This window comes from Coffea eugenioides, chromosome 11 (assembly GCF_003713205.1).
Source record: "Coffea eugenioides isolate CCC68of chromosome 11, Ceug_1.0, whole genome shotgun sequence".
Lineage (NCBI taxonomy): Eukaryota > Viridiplantae > Streptophyta > Magnoliopsida > Gentianales > Rubiaceae > Coffea > Coffea eugenioides.
The window spans coordinates 41,760,114-41,775,400 of NC_040045.1; the positions used below are offsets into that span (position 1 = coordinate 41,760,114).

The following is a 15,287-nucleotide window of genomic DNA, read 5'->3' on the forward strand; positions in this document are numbered from 1 at the left end:
TCAGGCAAAGTTTGACAGTTGCTGTTTTACATCTATCATCAAGTTGCCAAGAGTTGCTGGAATGGTCTTTTGGGCCCTAAAAACTTTCATTTAAACCACAACAGAGTCTACTATGCAAGGTAATATCCAGAATGCACTATTGGATGAGCAAATATAATCAATTTATTCCATGAAACAGAAAATGCTAGAGAAGTAACCTTGAAATACTGACATTTTATATGGACCTCAATAACCACATACTTACATATATATTTACGGATTTTTTGTCTTACAAGCAGTGTGTGGAGAAAACAAACCAAAATTAAGGATGAGACCAACGCAAATCAAGAAAACAAACCAAAATCTAGGATAAGTCTATGGTAATAGAACGTTTACAAATGCAACAGTGAAGAGACTCAATCCCATGTGCACTTGATCTGGTGAGGGTGTTTGAAATCATATGTCATTAGCAAACTTCCATCCATTCTCTTAAACACAAAACTCTCAACCAAAACAAAACATCCAAATTCTCTCCACTCACCCTTTTCTCCAGAGTATTCTATCCGTTCCACCCTCACTTGCCTTTCGTTCCCACCTAGCCATCCAGCTCTTTCTTGCTCCCATTTCATCCTTTGAACTAATTCTATGCTCAGACCAACTGTCGCTTCCTCTCCAGCTCTCCCAAAACTCTTAAACCATATTGTTCCTTCAACAACATTTTTCTCATCCCACACAGCTTTGTTGCCAGCAATGTAGACAGCTTCTCGATCAATGGTGACATCTATGGACACAGACTTCGCCTCATGATAGATATTCTGTGTTGAATATACCTGCTCCCACTTTTGCTCCAAAGTCACCTGATAAAACATTGATCTTTTCATCTGATCTTTCACTATCCCATCTTTGATAAACAGAAAAGGGCTATACCATTTGCCTACTACAACTGCTTCAGAACTCTTATACGATGGTAGTACACTGAATTCAGGAAGGCGGGCTCGTAGAGCAGCATTGAGACCAGGAGCTTCGTCTAATTCATAGTGTTTTGGAGTTTTTGTGTGAACTGACCACCCTTTTCTTCTCAAGAAAGAGGGAGGAAAACCATCAGGGGCAACAGATTTAGCATAAAAGTAACCCCTGCCAACGCAAGCTGCTTCATAAACAAAAACCTCAAATTGTTGGTAAATGTTTTTTGGATCAAATGGCCTTGGTTTAATATCTTTAACACAACGGCAGAAACAGCAGGTGGTCTTGTCTTCTTCTCTAGAACAAGTCACGGCTTTCCTGAAATAATGAGGAGGAGATTAATTAGGAAATGCTCCGTGACAAACCAATCAGATTAAGGAACAAATTAGTGGCATACTGTAGGAAAGCATTAACATGCAATTATTAGTTTTTCAGGTTCTGGATAGAGAACTTTTAGATGTGAAGATATCTGTTTCAAGTTTGCTGCAGAGGCTAGAGCATAATACAAGTGATGAATGCAGTTAAGTCACAATCTGTCAACCAAAATTGTCTTATTAAAATTGATTTTGTTCATCAAAATTCTCTTCCTGCTGTAAAATTATGCTGATTTTGTTCTCTGAAACTTTGCATCTCCTTTTAAACTTAGCCTGCTTGAAGACTATTTGAATTATATTCAGGCCACTCAATTCCAAGGTTTCAAAGTGCTTGATTCTGGTATGGTTCTTTTCAGTTGAAGCTCATTCTCCATTTCAAAGAAGAATCACTTCCTAACCAGTCATTTAAAGCTGAACTAAAAAACAAGCTCATCAAAACATAAATACAAGTTAAAACCAGAATAAGGAGCTTTTTGATACATACCCTTTGTGATTTCCATGTGGCTTGATGACATAGTAGCGATTCGAAGACAAAGGAAGGTTGAGAACTGGAATGAAGACAGCATCATCAAGGGAAACATCTTGGGACTCACCACTACCTTGTACGTACTGAACTGTCAAGCCCTTGTTCTGAGGAAACGGCAGATCCCTGACGATTCGATTCTTGCACAATCCAAAACAAGAATATGTCTCCGATTCTTCATCTTGAATTACCAAGTATCCCGAATTTGGACCCTCCGGGGGTAATGAAAGTGTATCTGGATTCTTTGTGTACTCAGAAAGTGGCCTTGCAACATACATTTTTCCCAAAATCTTCTTCCCCAATCCTCCTGTGTTAGTCTATTTATTGATGTTTATTTGCAAATACCATATCCTTCTCTGTCTCTATATGGATATCTACAAGAGGATAAGCTTCTCTGTCCCTATATGTATGTCTACATACGGATAAGGTGGGAACATTTAGAATCTTCAGTATGCAACCAAGGAAGTTCACACTTGACAAAATAATATCCTAATTGCAAAGATAGGTTAGAAATCAACCAACCTGGAAAAGTTGAACAAGTTAGCTAACCAGTCAACAAGCTGACCAGTGCTAAATCTGTTTGCAGATACAATTTCCTCATTGATTCCAGGAAAGTTACCCGGAATCAGCAGCTTATATTTGGGGTCGAAACCTTGAAAACAAGAAGTTTATTTTTTGACAATTATTATTTGTTTTGCAGATAAACAATATTATGTCCGGCAACATTTGCTTGTTATTTTTTGACAACGTCAAGAAAATTAAATATAGGATAAATTACACTTTATCCCCTGTAATTTAACAATTTTTCATGTAATCTCTCTATAGTTTTAAAAATTATATTTGACCCCTCATTATTTGAATTAAAGTGTTAAGGTGACGGAAATGATCATTCTTAACAAAACCTTTGAAAATATCAAAATTACCTTTATAAATACATGATACAGCAGCGTATGATTTTATGTTTTATCATATAACCCCCTTATAGTTTAATTACTTTATCATATAACCTCTTATGATTTTTAAAATATACACATAATTTTCATTGGTTAATAAATAATTTTCAACTTTATATAAGAATAATTTTGACATTATAGGTGATTCCATTACGAATGATCATTTTTGTCATTTTGACACTTTAATTCAAATTATAAGGAGGTTATGTATAGATTTTGAAATTATAAAAGGGTTATGTAAAAAATATTAAATCACAGGGGGATAAAGTGTAATTTTCCCTTAAATATATAATATCTTTTTGTCAAACGTGTAGCCGTGTACTCGAGAAAATTTGACGCACTCCAACATGTCGGCAGCAGCCAGATTTAAGTTGGCTAGAGTTATGATGAAAGATATTAAAAAATTGTCAAGGACAAGATTAGAAGCCAAGAAGTCCTTGCTAATTATTTTAAGGTTGACCCGTAACTGAAATGAATTGACTCGTCAGGAGGAAAGTTCATGGTATTTCTTCTCGTAGCTGGTCGGGCCTCTGACTTTTCCAAAGCAAAGAAAGAAACCACTACCATGAAGGCTTGAACAAACAGCAGAAACTTCTATTTCAGTCTGGGGTACTTTTGGGCCTGGATATTTGGTGATATTCTTTTTGCATGTGAGAACCCATTTAGGGGTGGGCTGCTTTGGGTTCTAAGGTTAGAAGGAAATCATGTCATCACGAGAACTGCTCTTTAACCTGCTGCAAAACACCATGTGGCCTGTTGGGCCATGTATAAAGTTATTGGCAAGAAAACATCTATGTGGAGCAACATGTTTTGTCCATTTTGTAGGGAATCTCATCCAAAAGAACACACAATTGTGGATTTCTGGGGACAGGCCTTGTAACATACATCTTTCCCAAAAGCTTCTTCCCCAATCTCTCCTGTGTTAGTCTATTTATTGATGTTTACAGATGTTTGACAAGTCATATTTGCAAATACCATATCCTTCTCCGTCTCTATATGTATATCTACGAGAGGATAAGGTGGGATCATTTAGAATCTTCACTATACAACCAAGGAAGTTCACGCTTGACAAATAATATACTAATTGCAAAGATAGGTTAGAAATCAACTAACTTGGAAAAGTTGAACAAGTTAGCTAACTTGTCAACAAGCTGATTAGTGCTAAATCTGTTTGCGGATACAATTTCCTCATTGATTCCAGGAAAGTTACCCGGAATCAGATTATATTTGGGGGCCAAAACCTTGAAAACAAGAAGTTTATGTTGTCCTTTTGACAAAAAAAGAAAAGAAAAGAAGTTTATGTTGTCCTACTACCCGCCCCAGCCCCCGTCCCCGCCTCCGCCCCATCCCCGTCCATTCGCCCCACCCCTGCCCTGCCTCGTCCCACTTCCCCTGCGGGTGTCCATGGGTGATAATTTGATTTTTTTTTTCTAGAAGTCTTTATTTAATAGATCAAAATTAAATTTAAAGAATAAAATAAAATATGGAGATGAAAAAAGTGAAAAATGAAAAGTGTTGAAATAAAACACCAATAAAATTAAGAAACTCAATTGGATTGTATATATAACATTTGGGAATACTTCTAAAACACGTAACATGCTTGTACCAAATATCAACTACGAATTTGGATAGAAATAGAATAAAAGTTATGTTTAGTTGCCAAATATTTTAAATTTATTATTATTAAATTATATGATATATAATATATATTTATATTAATAAATTGAAGCAGGGGACGGGGTGGGGTTATCGTTCCCCACCCCCTGCCCCATTTAAAACGGGATCCCGTCCCCGCCCCCGCCCCATCCGCCGCTCTATTACTCCTCGTGCGGGACAGGCATCTGCGGATACTCGCCCCCATTGCTATCCCTATCTACTACGTCTATGGTGGAAGCTTCACTTTTCTGCCCATACTAGGCAGAAGCAATGCAAGGAGGTCAACTGTGCTCTGCGGGGACGCACAAAGAAGGATATCTGGGCACCATTGGAGAAAGCTGAAGGATATCTGGGCACCATTGGAGAAAGCTGATTGTGCGTGGATAAAAATTGTAATACATTTTTAAATCACAATAAAAGTCCTCTTACAAATTTGTTCATCATCTAATGCCCTCCCTTTATCTGGTGAGGATGATTGAAATAGTATGTTATTACGAACTTCCATCCATTCTGTTCAGTACAAAACATTCTCAATGAAACATAGCACTAAGTTCTCTCCACTCAGGCACCCAGAGAATTTTGGATCTATCTGGAGTTGTGGTATGAATACTAATGAATTCTATCTGCCTGCTCAGTACTAACGCTGCCACAGTTAAAGTTCTGCTATGGAAAGAAAATTAAGTCCTAATCGAATGTGGCAATTATTACGCTCAATCTTTGTTTTTCAACTTTCTTCAGTGCATTATTGATGATTCGAGGTGGAAAATGATGGGTCATGCCAAAGTTTTGCCTGGTTTCAATCTACAAATTGAGCAAAACAGAATTTTCTAGACAAGCACCTGTGAAACATTGACTTGTTTTATGCAAACCTCAGCAACGTGGCCGAAGAGTATTTACTGATTACAAACATGTGAAAAGACACTTCGCTTAGACAAATGGGATTTCAAGAAAACAAACTAGAATCATGGATAAGTTCGTAGTACAAAATTAAGAAATGCTATTACTTCCTGATTGCTCCTTAAACATAGTACTGGACTCTTATCCCACTTGCATTTTATCTGGTGAGAGTGTAGGAGATCATATGGCATTAGCAAACTTCCATACATTCTCTTTAACACACAACTTTCTACCAAGACATAGCAACCAAATTCTCTCCAATCACCCTTTTCTCCAAAATTTTCTTTCCTCTCAACTCTCACTTGCCTTCCTTTCCCACCTAACAGTCCAGATCTTCCTTGCTCGCATTTCATTCTTTGAACTAACTCCACACTCAGACCTACATTTGATTCTTCTCCAGCTCTACTGATGCTTCTAAACCATATCTTTCCTTCAACTAATTTCTCTCAACTAGTTAAGTAGATATTATAATTTCATCGCACATACTTTTGCACATCTTGATTAATCGCCATAACCGTAGATGCTTTCCGTGTATTTTTCATTTTAGATAAAAACTAAATTTATGTGGATAAGTCTATGGTAATAGAACGTTTACAAATGCAACAGTGAAGAGACTCAATCCCATGTGCACTTGATCTGGTGAGGGTGTTTGAAATCATATGTCATTAGCAAACTTCCATCCATTCTCTTAAACACAAAACTCTCAACCAAAACAAAACATCCAAATTCTCTCCACTCACCCTTTTCTCCAGAGTATTCTATCCGTTCCACCCTCACTTGCCTTTCGTTCCCACCTAGCCATCCAGCTCTTTCTTGCTCCCATTTCATCCTTTGAACTAATTCTATGCTCAGACCAACTGTCGCTTCCTCTCCAGCTCTCCCAAAACTCTTAAACCATATTGTTCCTTCAACAACATTTTTCTCATCCCACACAGCTTTGTTGCCAGCAATGTAGACAGCTTCTCGATCAATGGTGACATCTATGGACACAGACTTCGCCTCATGATAGATATTCTGTGTTGAATATACCTGCTCCCACTTTTGCTCCAGAGTCACCTGATAAAACATTGATCTTTTCATCTGATCTTTCACTATCCCATCTTTGATAAACAGAAAAGGGCTATACCATTTGCCTACTACAACTGCTTCAGAACTCTTATACGATGGTAGTACACTGAATTCAGGAAGGCGGGCTCGTAGAGCAGCATTGAGACCAGGAGCTTCGTCTAATTTATAGTGTTTTGGAGTTTTTGTGCGAACTGACCACCCTTTTCTTCTCAAGAAATAGGGAGGAAAACCATCAGGCGCAACAGATTTAGCATAAAAGTAACCCCTGCCAGCGCAAGGTGTTTCACGAACAAAAACCTCAAATTGTTGGTAAATGTTCTTTGGATCAAATGGCCTTGGTTTAATATCTTTAACACAACGGCAGAAACAGCAGGTGGTCATGTCTTCTTCCCTAGAACAAGCCACGGCTTGCCTGAAATAATGAGGAGGAGATTAATTAGGAAATGCTCCGTGACAACTGACAAACCAATCAGATTAAGGAACAAATTAGTGGCATACTGTAGGAAAGCATTAACATGCAATTATTAGTTCTTCAGGTTCTGGATTGAGAACTTTTAGATGTGAAGATAGCTGTTTCAAGTTTTCTGCAGAGGCTAGAGCGTAATACAAGTGATGAATGCAGTTAAGTCGCAATTTGTCAACCAAAATTGTTTTATTAAAATTGATTTTGTTCATCAAAATTCTCTTCCTGCTGTAAAATTATGCTGACTTTGTTTTCTGAAACTTTGCATCTCCTTTTAAACTTAGCCTGCTTGAAGACTAGTTGAATTATATTCAGGCCACTCAATTCCAAGGTTTCGAAGTGCATGATTCTGGTATAGTTCTTTTCAGTTGAAGCTCATTCTCTATTTCAAAGAAGAATCAGTTCCTAACCAGTCATTTAAAACTGAACTAAAAAACAAGCTCATCAAAACATAAACATAAGTTAAAACCAGAAGAAGGACCTTTTTGATACATACCCTTTGTGATCATTTAAAACTGAACTAAAAAACAAGCTCATCAAAACATAAATATAAGTTAAACCAGAAGAAGGACCTTTTCGATACATACCCTTTGTGATTTCCATGTGGCTTGATGACATAGTAGCGATTCGAAGACAAAGGAATGTTGAGAACTGGAATGAAGACAGCATCATTAAGGGAAACATGTTGGCTCTCACCACTACTTTGTACGTAGCGAACTGTCAAGTCCTTGTTCTGAGGAAACGGCAGATCCCTCAGGGTTCGATTCTTGCACAATCCAAAACAAGAATATGTCTCCGATTCTTCATCTTGAATTACTAAGTATCCGGAATTTGGACCCTCCGGGGGTAATGAAAGTGCATCTGGATTCTTTGTGTACTCAGAAAGTGGCCTTGCAACATACATTTTTCCCAAATTTTCTTCCCCAATCCTCCTGTGTTAGTCTATTTATTGATGTTTACAGATGTTTGACAAGTCGTATTTGCAAATACCATATCCCTCTCTGTCTGTATATGTATATCTACAAGAGGATAAGGTGGGAACATTTAGAATCTTCAGTATACAACCAAGGAAGTTTTTTTTTTTTTCTTTGAAGGAACCAAGGAAGTTCACACTTGACAAAATAATATCCTAATGGCAAAGATGGGTTAGAAATCAACCAACCTGGAAAAGTTGAACAAGTTAGCTAGCCAGACAACAAGCTGACCAGTGCTGAATCTGTTTGCAGATACAATTTCCTCGTTGATTCCAGGAAAGTTACCCGGGATCAGCTTATATTTGGAGCCAAAACCTTGAAAACAAGAAGTTTATGCAGATTCAAGTTTTACTGTTTTGCAGATAAACAATGTCCGGCAACATTTGCTAATTATTTTTTGACAACGTCAAGAAAATTAAACAGATTATCTTTTGTCAAACGTGTAGCCGTGTACTCGAGAAAATTTGACGGACTCTAACATGACGGCAACAGCCAGATTTTAGCTAGTGTTACAGAAGATATTAAAAAATTGTCAAGGTTAAGATGTTATAGTTTATCTGCATTCTTCTTTTACACGCAGGAAGCCAAGAAGTCTTTGCTAATTATTTTAAGGTTGACCCGTAACTGATATTTCTCGTAGCTGGTCGAGCCTCTGAACAAACAGACGAAAGAAACCACTACCAAGAAGGCTTGAACAAAGTCAACAAACATAAAAACTTCTATTCCGGTCTCGTGTACTTTTGGGCCTGGATATTTGGTTATGTTCTTTTTTTATGTGAGTACCCATTTAGGGGTGGGCTGCTTTGGGTTCTAAGGTTAGAAGGAAATCATATGTTATCACGAGAACTGCTCTTTAACCAGCTTCTGCTGCCAAACACCATTTGGCCTGTTGGGCCATGTACAAAGTTATTGGCAAGAAAATATCTATGTATAGCAGCATGTTTTGTCCATTTTATAGGGAATCTCATCCAAAAGAACACATAATTGTGGATTTCTGGGGACAGGATCATATGTTTATGCATCTTACTGAGATTATGATTTTTTCTGCCTGATGAAAATGACAATTTTGGCAGTTTCTTTATATTTCAAAGTCGAAAGTCATTGTCTGATGATCAATTTCTTTCGTGCGTAGCGTGTTAGAACTTTTACAGGATTGCCTCTTAGCTGCTAAATGCCACCTGAGTTCTGGGCTGCTTGAAGAAATTAAACAAAAGAGGATGTTAGTAGTATAGTGGACTGGGGTAATGCTAATTTGACAGAAGAACTCAGTTGAAGAAAGCCATGAAAATGTACTGGAACTGAACTTAGTTATTATTCTATTCATATACATAAGATTCACAAAGTTTAAAGAAATAACACAAAGCAAAATCCCTTAGTTATTTGTGTTCATTTTTCTAGGAAAAAGGTAGACTGCAAGGCGATACAGGAGAGACTGAATTAGTAAAGAGGAATACTAAGTAAAAACAGTACATTCATACAACAGAGTGGAGACAGTAGATTCTCTATTTACTATTGATTGACGACCATTCTATAGTCTTCTGTTAAGTTCTCCTTTTTCAAGATTTGAATATAACAATTTCTTCTTTCTTACTTGCGTTTGATCTCCTGCCAGAATATTGCTTGGAGAACCATTTCCAAACCTTGTAGCTATTAGTCCCCCTCTTTAGTCCTCCTCTGTCATTCACAGCAATTCTGCAAGAGCCACCATTGCAAGAAAAGGTCTCACCCCTCAAGCCGCCAGTAGCACCATGATCCGAAGCATCACTGGTTCTGAAAGTAGCAGGAAGTTCTGGTTTTGATTCTGATGATAAATCAAGTTTTAAATCGATAAAAGCTGAATCATCCATGGCAGAAAAATCACTTTCTTTAACAGGAAAAATGCTCCTGTTTGGAACACTATATGCTCTATCTAGCTCCAAGGGGCCAACTTTCTTCAAACTCCTTAAATCAATACTATGTTCAGCATCTGATACATGTCTGCAGCCACTTTTTCTTGGTTCTGCTTCATTGAACAAGCCTCTGAATCCACTTTTCCGCGGTTCTGATTCATCTGATGCACCTCTAAACCCACTTTTTCTTGATTCTCCTTCACAAAATCCACATTGTCTGTCATAATCGAAGAGTATGCCCCCAGTGACATCAGAGATTTTAGCACTTGAATACCTATAATCACTACCTTCATCAGTGTCATTGAATCCACCACCCCTGAAACTACAGAGAGATCTTGACCTAGAAACTCCCATAACATCCGACACCCAAGCATCACTTTTATCGTCAAACTGACCATCTTTTTCACAACCCTTTTGTTTTTTCTTCCTAAAAAGCCTCTTAATTTTCCAAAATCCCTTATATCTCTTCACCTCAACGCAGCTACTGCTGCTCCTCCTGAGCAGGATGACTTCCTCAGGTTTATCCCCCTTCTTAGGCTTCTGATGCAACTTTTGCAGCTCAGTCTTTTCATTATCAATGAGAAATGAGATTCTCCCAACGCTTCCAACATCTGCAGTGCATGATGAATTCCTGTATGATGAGATGTCAGAGCAAGAACAGGAGGAGAGCCTTTGTTCTCCACATTCAGAGCAAACCAGCTTCACCAATCTATCTTTAAGACAATAAGCACAGATCCCAACTGAAGAGGAAGATGGATGCTTCTTGCATGGCATTTCTGATGAAGAAGAGTAATTGAAATCTGTGCACATACTCTCATTATATACCTCCAGAGCTTTCCCTCTTTCCTTCATGGCTTTATACTCAAATTTAGCTACTGGGAACTGCAAAATTCTCAATATGGCTCAGAACAATTCAGCGAAGTGAAGAATTATCAAGATAAGTTACTAACTCGCTATATATATATATGAACTCACAACCAGGAAATTCGAAGCAGCTAGTAATTGGACAAAGACCAGCTAGGCCAATCTACAGTGGTAGCTTTAGATGAATAGAGGCTATTACAGCAGTATTACTAGATATCAAGATTTGTAGGTGTAGGTGGTCAGAATTGGTCGATATCTAGGATTACTAGAGAAAGGGCAAAAAGGACTTGTAATTCAATGATCAAAAGGCACAAGAAGATTATGCAGAAGAGATCAGGAGTGGAGGAGGCGTCACCTTTACGTTTTCTTTTCAAGAAACAGTAGCGTTTATTGCAAAGAAGGAAGAGTGATGGAAAATGCACACTGCAGGTATCATTGTGTGGGGGAGTGGGAATGAGTGAGAGATGACACTTTTTTAAGTTGAGTAAAGGAATGAATCTACCAGTTTCTGCTGTCAATAAATTTCTTTGGTACTCAAATCTGTGCAACTGTTGTTCTCATGCAACAAATTTCAGCTCAACATCATAATTTTACCAAGATTGTGAAAAGTCTTGCAGCTTGTGGTTTTGCATCAGTCAAATCTTTCTTCTTTCATGTCCCAACTTTATGTAGATTTTCTTTAACTCTTACACATCTTTTTGCAGGATCTGTAGACTATTCTTTTATCTTGACAAGCGCATAAAATTTTGTTACTACAGTTGCATCCAATTGGGAAAAATGGGAAAAAAAAAATCAGAACTCTGAAAACATACTACTCTTTATACGATAATAGTCATGCAATATAAACTTTGTTTCACTTTCTTTAAGACTCTGACATTTAGCCAGCAATCCATCTGCTGCTAAATGTAGTTATCACCTATTTAAACTTGCTGCTAAAATAATTAGTAAGAAAAAAAGACATCCAACTGAACATAATACTAGGAGGCTATTATACATTGGATTCGGATTGTGGTTATTTATTTCTAAAAGATAACATTAATATAATAATATCACCATCTCTTTTGCAATTGATGTTTAGGACAGCAACATAAGAATTATCTTATACTAGTCTATTTTCTAAAAGATAGTTCTTTTTTTTTTGTCCCCAAATCGGCTGGTGGGGTACTCGGGATTGAAAATGAAAGCAACTCACAAGTGAGCATGAGCCAAGCATTCAATTGATTACATGTCCATGACTATACAGCCATTAATGATTAATCAGAGATCTTGGGCTCCAACTTTCACTTGCTGGAAAAAATTTGAACACGTATCCCACTGACAATTTAATGTTTGGATGGACCTAGGTGGATTACTTATGTAGTATTGTCCTCCATTTCAGACTAAAACGATGCAAGTTTTAAGGCTGAAGATTTTAGTTATTTGCAAAATCCCATCAGTCTGTTGAGTTGTTCCATCACAAAATGTGCAAAATTGTTGACTATGTCATTGGCTTATTATTTTGTCCAATCCCCTGCTGTGTTCACTTCCCTCTTGGATTTCTTGAGTTGTACTATGATATTGAGATTACATGTCTTTTCTTAACGTTGGATTTAGAATTGCAATTACTTTATCCTTGTTGTCGTCAAATATGAACCATTCATGTCTAAGGCAAATGAAAAAAGTGCGAACAATCCCAGAAATCACCAACTCTTTGTTTCCATTTTTTTTTCTTGGATAAAATATCAAAAAATTCCCTGTGATTTATCAAATGTACAATTTAACTTTTCTCTGATTTGAAAACCTACGCTATAACTCCCTACGATTACAACTACGTTGAAATATGAACGGAAAGCATTCGATCTAATGATTGTACATGAAATGTCAATAATATTGTCCTTGCATAAATGAACTCATGTAGTTTGTTTCAATTTAATGATTGTAATTGAAATGTTAATATTGCCATTGTTTAAATGAACTTCCTATAATTTATCGAATGTTCAATTTAACTCCCTCTAATTTAAAAAATTTCACTATAACTCCATGTGGTTTCGATTAAATTGAAAATTGAACGGAAAATATTTCACGTATAGTAAGGGTAATATTGATATTTCATGTAAAACCATTAAATTGGATTTTTTTTGTCTAATTTTCAATTTAATCGAAACCACAGGAAGTTATAGTGTAGATTTCCGAACCAAAGTGAGTTAAATTGAACGTTTGGAGGAGTTTGCCGGTATTTTACCCTTTTTTTCTTGTAATTTGAGGCAAATTAAATGCTTAAACTTGACCAACGTGCAAATATAAAAATTTCACTATTACGTTATGTAAGTGTTTTTTTTTTTATCCCTTAACTAGCTTATGTAAGTTGTTAACACATCATAAAATTATTGATGGTATTTTGAGTTGACTAGGAGCATTTTTCAGCTGCTTTCGTAATTTCTAGTGCCTTTAGATCTGTGATGGTCCCAAGTCCCAAGTCCAAGTGGGAGATGATCTATTGATCATTGAGTGCATAACTTGATGCAAAGAAATGCACAGTAAGTGCTTGGCGTGTCGTGGTGGACTTCTGTCTGCTCATCTGCTGCAAAAACAAATGCTGGTTGCCAAAAATCCGCAGCAGTTTCAGAGAAAAAGGTAAAAGTTCATGAAAAGAAAGATGGAAAAGTATCTGTGCAAGGGCTGTTTCATTTCCTCTTTTGTTTTTAGAATGCAGTTCACTGCTATTGCCTTACCCCCTAATGGACCCCAAATGACTGTTCCCCAAGTTTGAGCCTAGGAGAATTGTCTAATTTTCGAAATAAAATATCCCATTACCTTAAGCTAGTTTTGCACATAAGAGATAACTACATGCATCTTGACATGTATTTGTGCACATAAGGGATAACATTTACAGATAGAATAATGTGTCTACCTTGATCATATTCAAAAAAACTTGTTCCCTTTGAGAGCTACTGCTGTAAAAGAATATGGGGACGCATCAAGAATGGTACTGCTGTAGTTCATATTCCACCATTTGGTTTGGTTTTCTAAGAGGATCATATGACATTTTCTGAATAATTTTGTCAGTGGATGTTACAAATTCCTGCTAAAAGTTTTTCTTTTCTTTTTTTCAGCAGTATGTGTAGCTCATGATCAACTAACTAGTCCCCAAGGATCTCTCGACCAAGAAGGGAAACAGCTGAGCCGCACGCACAGGGCACTAGTGAAATGTTGCTGCTACCTAACCTACTACATGCACCAGACACCACAGCTGCACGTTTGTTGTAGCAAATTATAGCCAACGCCACACGCACCACCCACGCCTATCCCAATGCATCATTGGTCCCCAAAAAAACTATAAATGTTTAGTGAAAATTTGGAATCCTTTCATACTAATTAATTGTATGATGTTGGGGGTATTAATCATTAGGATCATTTTTGCCAAATTCTTTTTCTTGGTAGTCATCTTGCCGACTCTTTCTTCTTAATTTGCTTACTTCGGAAAATACTTTACTACCAAGTAATTATCGAAGAATGATATTATTATTAGCACTCTTAAAAAAGTTTCTATCGCTCCATCCTTCCTTTAAACGTACAAGGAAGGACAGAGAGTGTTAGAGTCTTTTTTACGGGTGCCAATAACATTCCTCATATTCATCATCAGAATCTAATTGATACATAACATATTCAGCATTAGGGATTCAAACCCAAATATGCATATTCTGCATCAGGCATATTTTTTCATCTGACTAACCATATGCTTCATGCGTTGAGGGAAGAAGCGACAGAAAATAAACCCTAAAACCAATAATCAATGCTTCGACCTTGACCATACACATTTTTGTGTGTGAAAGACATTTTGCATGTGGCTCACCTTTTGACCTACAACTTTTGCATCTAAAGTTATTTGTCCAAATGAGAGGGGCTTGGGTGGGATTAAGACTTTACGAAGAAATGTTGTGATTGATTACAACCCACAAACATTTTCATTAGCAATTTAACAAATCTGCCGTAGAAAACATGCATGTCTCCTAAGTCCCAAGTCCTGTCTGTCTTTTACTGTGATCCAAATAAATCCACTACCAACATGTAATGATGCTTAGGGAGGAAAACTAATAAAGGTGAAGACATCTATAGTAGTAGTATCGACAACTGTCTTAAGGAATTATTATTGAATCTATTTCTGTTTGGCAACTTCCAATTTTCCCTTTTACTTGCTCTTCTGCCTCTCATCTGGTTCATTCCTTATACCCTAAAATACTTTCCATATTCAAATGGCAGGCCGCCCAATTTCTTGGAAGTTCACCACCATTTATTAACTCTTTTTAAATAATCCACTCCCTCTTTTGTTCTAGTCAAAAGGGAAGTCGAAGCTGGATATTTCATAATATCCAAGAGTGACATAATTCAATAGTCAAAAATTTTTACTTTTACTGTGAACCCATTTTTTAATTATCTTTTTATTTCACACACATTAAATTGTTGTAGTATATTTTATTTCTGGCAAAAACTTCAAAAAATAGCAATTCAAACGGAAACTTCTACATTTCCTTCATATGGTTCCAACAGAAAATAATGCTAATATGATACATGAATTTTTTTTGATATGTGATTCAATTTTAATCATATGATTTCTAATTGTCACATTTAACTAAAATTTCAATCATATGACCTCTAATTGTGCTTCTTGTCCACCAGTACATAAGAGAATGGAAGCTTACACTTC

The 15,287-nt window shown here is 36.8% G+C and overlaps 3 protein-coding genes across 4 annotated transcripts; all 3 read right to left on the minus strand.

Moving 5' to 3' along the window:
- Positions 1–144: 144 nt before the first annotated feature.
- On the minus strand, positions 145–7,821 carry LOC113751460. The gene is made up of 3 exons (XM_027295482.1): positions 7,464–7,821; positions 5,925–6,825; positions 145–359 (listed from the first exon to the last, which is right to left on the minus strand). The coding sequence occupies exons 1-2, from the start codon at positions 7,778–7,780 to the stop codon at positions 5,961–5,963; spliced, it is 1,182 nt and encodes a 393-aa protein (XP_027151283.1). The 5' UTR covers positions 7,781–7,821; the 3' UTR covers positions 145–359; positions 5,925–5,960.
- LOC113751459 lies at positions 194–2,480 on the minus strand. Of its 2 annotated transcripts, XM_027295481.1 has the most exons (3): positions 2,362–2,480; positions 1,801–2,251; positions 194–1,260 (listed from the first exon to the last, which is right to left on the minus strand). In XM_027295481.1, the coding sequence occupies exons 2-3, from the start codon at positions 2,115–2,117 to the stop codon at positions 396–398; spliced, it is 1,182 nt and encodes a 393-aa protein (XP_027151282.1). In that variant the 5' UTR covers positions 2,118–2,251; positions 2,362–2,480; the 3' UTR covers positions 194–395. The 2 variants fall into 2 exon arrangements, with proteins under 2 accessions (XP_027151282.1, XP_027151281.1); XM_027295480.1 differs by having other exon boundaries at positions 1,801–2,480.
- A 1,333-nt stretch (positions 7,822–9,154) lies between the features above and the next one.
- Positions 9,155–11,053, minus strand: LOC113753570. The gene is made up of 2 exons (XM_027297759.1): positions 10,959–11,053; positions 9,155–10,621 (listed from the first exon to the last, which is right to left on the minus strand). The coding sequence occupies exon 2, from the start codon at positions 10,589–10,591 to the stop codon at positions 9,407–9,409; it is 1,185 nt and encodes a 394-aa protein (XP_027153560.1). The 5' UTR covers positions 10,592–10,621; positions 10,959–11,053; the 3' UTR covers positions 9,155–9,406.
- Between the last annotated feature and the right edge of the window lie 4,234 nt (positions 11,054–15,287).